At 41.8% G+C, this 11,028-nt stretch overlaps 1 protein-coding gene across 2 annotated transcripts in view; it reads right to left on the bottom strand.

The window, feature by feature from the left end:
* Positions 1–4,937: 4,937 nt before the first annotated feature.
* The window catches only part of ANKRD66 (ankyrin repeat domain 66), a 33,576-nt gene continuing 27,485 nt past the window's right edge, over positions 4,938–11,028 (bottom strand). For both annotated transcript variants that reach the window (XM_035697659.2, XM_025418960.3), the window contains exons 3-4: positions 10,698–10,926; positions 4,938–6,543 (exon numbers count right to left, since the gene is read on the bottom strand). In XM_035697659.2, the coding sequence (XP_035553552.1) occupies positions 6,342–6,543; positions 10,698–10,926 (431 nt within the window). In that variant the 3' untranslated portion in view covers positions 4,938–6,341. The remainder of the gene's footprint in view (positions 6,544–10,697; positions 10,927–11,028) is intronic.

The raw sequence follows: 11,028 nt of genomic DNA, 5'->3' as shown, positions 1-11,028 counted from the left end.
CCTTCTAGAAAAAGTGCTTTTAAATTAAGAAAATAGGGATGCCTGCGTGGCTCAGCGGTTGAGCATCTGCCTTCGGCTCAGGGCATGATCCTGGGATTGGGGATCGAGTCCCACATCGGACTCCTTGTGGGGGGAGCCTATTTCTCCCTCTGCCTATGTCTCTGCCACTCTCTGTGTCTCTTATGAACAAATAAAACCTTTTTAAAAAGAGAATTAAAAAAGAAAAGAAAATACAGAAGATAGTAAATGAAACTAATTTTATTAAAATGCAATTATAAAAATGTTAGAATAGTAGTTTATGATATAATATATATTTTTATTAATGTATTATATAATTAGACTTAGGGATACTTCCAAAAGTTACCATAATTTCCAAGTAATGATGAGTATTAATGTTATTTCAAGATATCTGAAATATCATCGGGGTGTTTCATAATCTGAAATGCCATGATTTATAATATGATGTTAATACAGAATGAAAATATATGAGATGTCTGTGTGCAGCAAAGTCATAGACACTGCTAATGTTTGAGTTTGGTTACCCAAACTCACAGTTGAAGGAAATGCTGAATATCAGTTAATATTAGTAAAAGTAAAGATTTTTTTTTCTCCCCCCACCAAGAAGTTTACATACATCCTAAATTCTACACAGTCATGGGAATGCTTAGTTTGGAAAGGTTGTTAGCAATTCTGTCTCAGGAATTCTAAACCTAGATGGGTTTCACAATAATTTAGTGAATATTGAAGAAATAGAAATTCCTGGGACCTAACCTTGACTTACTGAATTAGTCTCTGAAGTAAAATCCATGTGTTTTTTAAATAAATTCCAAAGGTGATTCTGATGCACAGCCAATTAGGGAATTCATCAAGTGCTTAGCATTTCCAAAGATTTTCTCCAAGAATTTCTAATGCCTATTGCCCTTTCCCCCCCTTAACTCTTATGGACCTGGTACTTTGAAAGGCTTTATCTCAACATACGTAAACATTAATTTCTTCTTCCTGTAAAAAAAAAAAAAAAAAAAAAAAAGTAAGGTATGATTTACGTACAGGAACACTTATACTTATTAGTATATCATATAATCACACAACCACAACAACTCTCAAGGTATGAAACAGTTACATCACCTTAAAAACTTACTTGTGGGGGATCCTTGGATGGTTCAGTGGTTGGGTGTCTGCCTTCTGCCCAGGGCGTGATCCTGGAGTCCCGGGATCGAGTACCACATCGGGCTCCCTGCATGGAGCCTGCTTCTCTCTCTGCCTATGACTCTGCCTTTCTCTCTCTGTGTCTCTCATGAATAAATAAATAAAATCTAAAAAAAAAAAACTTACTTGTGCCTCTTTGTAGACAGTCTTTCTCTCTGTCTTGAGTTCCTGGCAATGACTGGTGTTTTTTGTCCTAGTTTTGTCTTTTCCAGAATGTCACATAAATTATTCAAACAGGCCTTTGAGTCTGGTCTTATACTTAGCATAATGCATTTGGGATTCGTGCATATTGTTGTGCATATCCCTGTATTCCCAGTTTTTACCAAATAATACTTATTTGATGGTACTGATGGACCAAGTTTATTTATCCACATGCCAGTTAAGGACATTTAGATTGTTCCCATAATTCCTGGCACACAGATTTTATATGAATGTAAGTTACATTCCACTTGGGTACATATCCAGGAGTGGAGCTGCTAAGTGTATATTTAACTATATAAGGAACTGTCAAAACATTTTCCAAGGTGGCTGTACCATTTTGCATTCACACACACACAACAAACATGTTCATAACAAAATTAGGAGGAATACTCATGAAAATCATGGTTCCTGTCTCAGTAACTAATCACATGCTCATAGCTGATATTTGTTACTACTTACTTAATACTACCCATTATGTATTTCTTTTTTTTTTTTTTAAGATTTTATTTATTCATTCATGAGAGACACAGAGAGAAAGCAGAGACACAGGCAGAGGGCGAAGCAGGCTCCATGCAGGGAGCCCAACGTGGAACTCAATCCCAGGTCTCCAGGATCATCATTTATGTATTTCCTTTGACCTCAGCTGGTCATGGTTCTGATAACACGAAGAATAAAAGAGTAAGCAATACTGAAAGGGTTATTTAAAATAAGCGCCTGGGTGGCTCAGTCAGTTGAGTGTCTAGCTCTTGGTTTCTGCTCAGGTCATGATCTCAGAGTCGTGGAATCAAGCCTCATGTGGGTCTCTGCTCTCAGTGAGGAGTCTGCTTGAGGCTCTCTCTCTCCCTCTGCCTTTCCCCTCCCACCACTGGAATAATTAAATAAATCTTTTAAAAAATAATAAAATAGAGGATGTTGAGGATGTGTATGTTTTCTGTTTCAAATTCTCAGAATTGTTGACAACTCCTACCAAAATTTGGTTTAAAGGTGAGGAATCTAGAGAAGTTAAGCAACCTGACCTTGATCCCATAGCCTGAAGGGTTAAGACTCCTTCCAACCCAGGCAGGTTTTCAAGGCTCCATGAGCATTAGCCAGGTGGCCTAGTGCAAGTCACGCAACCTCTCAGAATTGCAGTTTGTGATATCACTGGGGGTACAGTAAGACCTGCCCTGTAGGTGAGTCATGCAGATAAGATACAATACATGCTTAGTACAGAATCCACATTGCAACAATTGCTTCATAGCATCCTTTTCCTATTGTTCTCATTTACTATGCACAAAAGAAAGATCTTTTCCCAATGCCTTGATAAGATGAACAATGAAAACAGGACTCAGCAAAGACAACCAGAAGGCCATGGGGGTATAGTCCCAGTAAAAGACCCTGAGAACACTTACCAGTTTGGTCCAGGTTTGTCCTGCCAACAGAAAACAGACTATGATTCATACCATGAAACTAGATAGGGTATATTAATGGACTGGACAATAGAGAGACTCATTTGTCCCCTACAGGGCGTTATTCCTGACCCCCTTTGGGATTCTTGGGAGAAAATCAAGCCTACTCCTATAGTAACATCGCTATGATCACATGGACCATGTGATCCATCACATGGACCTGTTACAGAGGGCCAGTGCCAGCATTAGTCCACACATCTCATCTCATCCCCACCGAAACCCCCGGAAGTAGGGATTATTCTGCCTATTTCATAGAGGAGAATATAAACCTAAGCCTGCTTGACTCATAAGCCCATGATCTTAAAATACTGTACTTATTAAAAAAGACTATTCAGGGGGAAAAAGGGAGGGGAATCAATTCAATATGCTGTAAGCAAAAGAGGAAATATTATTATGAAAGTAGTATTTCACAGATTTCCTGAGTATGGAACCAGAACTGGAAACTAGAAGGCTGTGGGTGTGCGTGCTTGTGTCCACCTCACCCTACCCCACCTCCTACCCCACTGCACCTGCTGTTACCTCAGTCTCTCTTTCTGTGGAGCACCTCCCAACACTTCCTCAGTCCTATGTAGAAGTAGCCACTCCATGCTTCTGATGTTATGTGCTACTGGTCTATCCTCTCAGCCTCAAGGGTTCTCAGTTCCTCCCCACCCCAGCTCCTGGCCCACAAGCTCTGATCATCAATGTTCACCCACCTGAAATGGGTACCTAACCACACCAGGCAACCCTCTGTGTCCAGTCTCTGGGCAAGATTTCCCTGCTGGTTTTTTTGTTTGTTTGTTTGTTTTTTCTTCAGCCCAGCAAATGGCAGCTAGTGCTGCCAGGGGAACATATTGCTCCACAAGAAGACCCGCTGTGGGTAGCTCAGGAGCCAGAGGCAATGATGAGGGCAGAGGTGGGAATGGAGACTCCTTTGCACAGGGAGGTAGGGACCCCAGGAGGGCCCGGTCAAGAGGGGAAGTAGCCAAATCCAGCCTGCCCCTACCTCTCCACCCCGGGTCCAGTTCAGTCACAGGCCAGTCTTCCTGAGGGAGTGGCCAGCACTCAGGGTGGAGGGGGAATTGTGGAGAGAGTACTTTTTGAGGAGGCTGAGTGCTCGGAGATGAAGGGGGCTTAGTGAGGGAATGAGGGCCCAGTGAGGGAGGTGGCTCATTTGTGAAGGATCCATCCATGGGGGGTAAGGGCGCCATGAGAAGATCGAGTCTCAGAATGGGGGTGGCTACTGGCCCTTCTTTGTGTAACCTCGGCCTCGTCCACTCAACCCCCATCCCCCTCTCCACCTGCAATCCTCTGTGTGGGCTGTGGCTAGTGGTAGGGGGAAGTGTGAACTCTGAGAGAGGATGGACTCTGCACAGATGTTGAAGGTAGCGTGAGATAGGTCAGGACAGAGTTGGAGAGCCCACTGTACCCAGAGCTTGGTCTCAAATGTCAGAGCCAGCTGGCCCCCAGGAGAAGAATCTTAGTGGTCTAGCTTGCATCAGGTATCTTCCAAAGTTCATACCCTGGTTGAGGACCAATAGGAGCATGGCAAGCAGGAACCACCCGTGGGAATTATTGAGCATAGAGAAAGGAGATTAGTGCTCAGGATGGATATAAACACTAGAAAAAGTGTTTTCCACAGCTGTACTACTTTCCTATCAGATGTTTAAGCATTTATTTATTTCAGATAATTCAAATCAAGCATGGTCTATATTAACATAAGCGTCAATTGAAGAATGTGTAATGAAGATGTTAAGTGCCCAAAGACATTGGTTTAGGTAGAAAAACTAGTAAACCTAGAATGAGGAGTAGCGAATTGGAGCGCATCAGGCCAGCTGCCTGGTGGAAGCTCTAAATACTTTCTGGTCTCTACTGCAATACTGTCTGATAGGCAGGAAAAGAAGAAGAAGAGGAAGAGGAGGAGAGAAGAAGAAGAAGAAGAAGAAGAAGAAGAAGAAGAAGAAGAAGAAGAAGAAGAAGAAGAAGAAGAAGAAGAAGAAGAAAGAAGAAGAAGGAGGAGGAGGAGGAGGAGGAGGAGGAGGAGGAGGAGTCAGCCACTCATGTAATATTTTAAATATTTTATTTAATTTCAATTTTCCAACATATAGTATAACACCCAGTGCTCATCCAATTAATTGCCCTCCTTAGTGCCCATCATCCAGTTACCCCATCCTCCCACCCTTTTCCCCTTCTGCAACCTTTTGTTTCCCAGAGTTAGGAGTCTCTCAGTGTTTGTCTTCCTCTCGGATTTTTCTCCATTCAGTTCCTCTCCTTTCCCTTATGATCCTTTTCACTATTTCTTATATTCCACATATGAGTGAAACCATATGATGATTGTCCTTCTCCTATTGACCTATTTCACTCAGCATAATACTCTCCAGTTCCATCTATGTCAAAGCAAATGGTGGGAATTCATCCTTTCTGATGGCTGAGTAATACTCCGTTGTGTATATAAGACCACATCTGCTTTATCCATTCATCTGTCAAAGGACATCGTGGCTCCTTCCACAGTTTGGCTATTGCCACTCATGTAATTTTAAACATTCTAACGGCCACATAGTTTAAAAAGCAGAGACAAAGACGTAAAATTCATGCTAGTGATATATTTTATTTAACCCATTATCCAAAATATTATTGTTTCAACATGTAATCAATAACATTGTTAATGAGCTGTTTTGCATTCTTTGTTCTAAGTATTCAAAATCTGATACGTATTTTACATGTAGAGCACCTCTCAAGTTGGGTGCAATGTTTTCACTGGAAATACCTGACCTGTATTTTAGGTTTACTAAATCTATTCAGTCGGTATTTTAGAAAATCTAAAATAGAAAATCTAAAATACCGACTGAATAAGTAGAGCCATAACCACATGTTTCACTTATTCTGCTACCTCTCATTTGTCATGTGGGATGAAACTAATTCTCAACAGGTTCCCAGTTACTGCTCACTGAGTTGGTCTCTGTCCTGGATTGTTCTTCCTATGGAGAAATGATCATTGGTGAAACTGACCTCATGCTGAGATTGTGAGCCTCCTCCCCACAAAGAAAAACCCTAGCTGGAACCTGGGAGCTACATCTGTTCACCTCTTTGCTTGGTTTATGTGACAACAAACCATTTTTTTTACAGATCAACTGTGCTGAGTATGTTGAAATTTCATTGTTACTTTTTTTTCATGGAAACAATCAAGTTTCCTTAGGGAGAGCATTTTCTTTGCCCCCTGAAATTCCATGATTGCACATAGGGGGTCAGAGGATGCTGACAGGGTGAATGACTGGTGATCACATGCAAGCACCTAACGCTTGGCCCTTTCTGGCAATTCTTGTGGACAGCATGGATCACCAAGGCTTCAGACTAAATGGCAGGTCCTGAGGTACCTGTAGAAGGCATCTGGGTAATGGTCTATAAGTCAAATCATGAAATGACAGCACAAGCCTCACAACTCCTACTCTGGTCCAGGGACAGTCCCCCGCAGGAAACATGCATGCCAGAGCACCGATGCTGTCCTTCTCACACTCTTCTCTCCTTGGTATGGCTGAGCCTGGCGGGGCCTTGCATCTTCTTATTCTTTTTCTTATTAGTGTTTCGATTCAAGGAAGGAAGAGACAGCTCCAGTTCCCTTTTCTTGGCATCCCAGTCTTCATCCTGCTGGTCTAGAGGGAGTCCCTTCTGCCTGGCAGTGCGCCGGTGCTCCTGGCACTCAGGCTCAGCCCTGGAGAAGGGGAAAGAAGGCCATGTTCAACACCCCAGCCAGGAGGGCCTGTCCTGGCTACAGCAATGACCCCTCTTCCTGCCCTCTGCACAGTCTGGCCACGTCAGCAGCCCAGGAAAGAAGGAAAGACGCCCAATCCAAGCAACTCCAACTATACCTTTAGGGATGCCTCAGACACTGAAGAAATGGCTGTGAGATGGAGAAGAATGGCATGCCCAGAGTGGGAAGTTCATAGAATCAAGGACGGGCACTTAAACTAGAGAAGGTGCTGCTGATTCTACAGTGCTCCCCTTAGTAGGGGGCGGCTTTCTTTCATTTCCTTTCCAGTTGTATTTTTTTCCTAATTTTAACACCACATCTGTTTGTCGTGTAAGATTTTAAGGTATGGAAACATACACAAAAGAAATAAAAAGTACCCATAACAATATGTATGGTATGTATATATGGATTTATGAAAAGAATAGCTAGGTGTTATATAGCCAGATGATAGAGAACAATAGAATAGATAATAGAGAAATAGGTGAATGAATCATCATATACACATGGACAAAGGGAAGCATATGAAAGTGCCATCTGAAGGAGCTTAAGTGCAAAGCGTTACAGAAAGCACAGTTCAATCAGAAGACAGCAAATCTGTTTGTTCCTAAGTCCCCATCCCCCGCCACTAGCTAGAAGCAATTGCTCCATATTTAGACCACATAGTATTCCCTCCTCTGCCCTGCTCTTTTGACCTTTGCCACTTTCTATACCATATTAGTGCTATTTATGTAAACAAGTATCTCCTCTCTCAGGGAACTTAATGTCCAGCACCCTATCGGATACATCTTTAAATCCTTTTTAGTACCTAGTTCAAAGCCATGGGCATGGAAGGGTTCAAAAATATTTGTTGAATGAGAGATTTACTACTTAGAGCAGCTGGACCAAAAGTTGAGTTGTTTCACTAGGATCCTAGGATATTCAGATAATTGTCAAATACTGTTGAGGCTTCTACTGAAATTCTTTTGTATCCTCTCTTCATCATTCTAGCCCCAGAGCCCAACTGCTTGAACATGAGGCTTAAGAAATTTCTCAGTGACCTCTTTATTTACAGTCTAAGTGCCTCCAATATCCTAACTGCATATACCCACTGCCCCTTCTTCCACTACTGGGGAGACTTTACTAAAGCATCTGTTTCATTTTGTCAATCCCAGGATGGGTCCACACTCATCTGCTTGCCCAGCTCACAATGGTTACCCACCCACCCAGCCTTATTCTCCACTTCTCTTTAGCTGGCATGCTCTTTGTAGCCAGGCCACTCATCCCTCCACTATCCTTGCCCATCCTCACACTACACACAACCTGTGCACGTTTCCAACTTGATGCCTTCACTCCAAATCGAGAATCTTCCTCCCTCCTTCATGAGTCAGATCTAAGCTGTCTTTCAAGGTCCAGATTAATTTCTCCTTAATCAGGATTCTTTCTCTCTAAACCCTCTTAACTGTCAAAAGGGAAGTTCCTGTGGAAGATGATGATAACCAGAAATGACTTACACGTGATGTGGCTGACCTTTGTTGTTTTTGCCTGCTCAGCCCTGCCTGGTCACTTTTCCTGGTAATAGCACCCTCCCACTCTTTGGACAACCACTCCTCCTCCACTTCAGTTATGCTGGGGTCATGAAAGGCGCTTATCCACTCATTAGTCACTGGGGAGGGGCTGAGATTATGCAGAAAGAGTCAGCGGAGGACAGGATCCTGAAGAATTTCAGCATCTAAAAGGCACACAAGAAGAGGAGTTCAAGAAAATCATGAAAAGAAATGATCAGAGAGATAAAAGGAGAAATCAGAGAGAATAGCACTAGAGAAGAGAAAAAGTTATCCAAAGAGACACTCCAGAGGAGAAATCAGATATCAAATTAAGTGGAGGTAAGATAAGAATTGAGAAGAGACCATTGATTTAGCAACAAAGATCTCCCTGCATGAGCACTGATTCAGTAGTACAAAGTGGAGAAGTACAAAGGTAGGTGAGGAAGACACCCACATAGATCAACACTTATTTACATAGATTAACATTTAAGTAGCATAGAAATGCAGGTAGAGGAGTGCCTGGGCAGCATAGTCCATTGTGCTTCCAACTTAATTCTGGCTCAGGTTGTGATCTCAGGGTCGTGAGCCCCACATACAGCATGCTCAGAGAGGAGTCTGATTAAGACTCTCTTTCCCTCTCCCTCTATACCTCTCCCTCCACTCCTAAACAAAGAAATAAATCTTTGGGAAAGAAAGAAAGAAATGCAGGAAGAAGAAAGAAACAGCAGACAGGAGAAGGACCTCTAACTGCTTATGTGTTTGTTCAATAAGATCTATTTGAACTCTGTTCAAAGGTCAGAGAGGAATGACAGGAAGGAATAGAAAAAAAGCTAAAAATACAGACGAGAGAATAAAAGATGCAACAAAGAATACAGGACTGATGACCATGTAGGAGATATAAAGGTTTGGGTCAGCGTCTATATGGAAGGACAATAAGTCCCTCACAGAAGGATAGACAGGAAGGTAAGAAGGAATAGATGTATATAGGCATGCTCTTGGCTTCAAAATGCTCTATGCAGTACTTTCTGAGGGACAGGCTAAGATATGATGGGGACATGAGTTGTCAATGAAAGAGTGGGTCAGGGAGATAGCCAAACCGTTCTAAGAGCTCAGCTGAAGATAGAAATCCCAGAACTTTGGGTGGTACTCATGAACTTATCCATGGGCTTTTCTCTACCAGATCAAGCACAGGAGTGAAGACAGAAACTAATACAAGGGTGGTAATTCTAGGTTACATGGTACAGAAGGACAAAGGGCTGGAAATTTAAGAGTCATGGGAACAGAGCAGAAGAAGTGGTGTATCATGGTGTCCAGATGGCAGGCAGATGGAAGATCATGGAATCTTCAGAGCAGGTGATAGATTGGGAGGGAAAGAAGAAATTGAATGAGAAGTCTTGATGCACTCAAATACCTGTGTGGTGATCCAGGAACTGCAAAATGAAGAAAAATAATCTATGGTCGCATAGTGATACATTAAAGTTTTTAAGATTTCAGAGAACAAATGTTGCAGATGCTGAGATTCACAATGGATGGAGATCACTGAATGTAGGGGATGACACAGGATTGGAGAGAAGAGTTGTTGAATCAGGACTAAAGGTTTTGCTTCTTTTACCCCCCAAATAAACTTTATTATGATTCTGAATGTTTTTAATATGGAACACCATTGTGAAGAGAAGGTCTCTTGGTTTCTTCTACAGATATCTAATCTCATCATAAGCAACTCTTTTTACTAGTTTAACATCTGGAAGATAACTTCATTTGCAAGTTCTTAGAAGTATATTTAATTGTCATTGCCTCTTCCCACCAAGTACTGCTCTATAGATAGATTTGCTATGGATCTCATTTTGGTTTTCCAGCAATGCTGCCCTCATTCAATTACTTTACTGCCTCTTATATGAATTTGCTTATTAGCTCAACCAGATTATAAATTCCTAAATTTTATTTCCATCCTCCAAAGTTCTGTTAAGTATACAATTGATATTTAATTCTATTTGAATGCAGTAGGTGAAAGAAAAAATTAATAGGTGCTAGAGAAGTCCTGATCTTCAGTATGTGAGTAGAAGATTCACAGAGGAATAAAAGTTTTAAAAGGTAGAGGGTCCTTATAGCTGACAGCCTAATTCACCAGTTCCATTTTTAATATGAGAATCTGAGAATCAGCAAGGTGACCTAGCTGGCCCAAGATCACATAGCTAGTTTGAATACCTTTCAGGAATCTGAAGGGGCTCCACGAATCTAGTGCCATGACCCATTTTCAAACTTGGTGTCCCACCTCTCTTCTCTGACATAATTTTTGTATAATCTAAAACAATAATTATAATAATTATATATTATTAATTGTTATAAATATATATCATTACAATAATCATAATTTTGGTATAATATAAAAACAGTAGATTTCACATAACCTAGAGCAATATAGTTTCCACCTAAACTAGTCATTTCAGGGACAAGTGAATGAAAACAACCCAAAAAACCGTTGGCTGAATTTGCTTGTTTCATTTTCAGGGATCTGAGATCACTGAGTTGGCAAAGACCTTGACCACAGGCTCCTGTTTCTCTGCCACTTCTCTAACTGGAAATGAAGCTTACTTCTCCAAGAATGCCACACAGGCAGTCTGCCCATAGATCTGTGCGATCCTCTTTGGCGTGTCTCCAAAGAAGTCAGGGGCGTCGATGGCGGCATGCAATGCATGGAGAATTCTGAGCACATTCACATGGCCTGACTCAGCCGCAAAATGAGCTGGCGTCCAGCCCACATCCGTTACCAGGCAGGGCCTGGCTCCGTATTCTAAAAGGAGCTGCATCACCTCCATGTGCCCTAAGATAAAGGGAAGAAACAGGAGGAGGTTAAGATCAAAATGTCTCTGTCCCACTGAGGCTGGAGCTAGCCTAGATAGTATAAAAGAAAGGATGACATTTG

This window comes from Canis lupus, chromosome 12 (genome assembly GCF_003254725.2).
Source record: "Canis lupus dingo isolate Sandy chromosome 12, ASM325472v2, whole genome shotgun sequence".
Lineage (NCBI taxonomy): Eukaryota > Metazoa > Chordata > Mammalia > Carnivora > Canidae > Canis > Canis lupus.
Note: the sequence above shows the minus strand (reverse complement) of the source record. Positions and strands in the feature narration are given on the sequence as shown.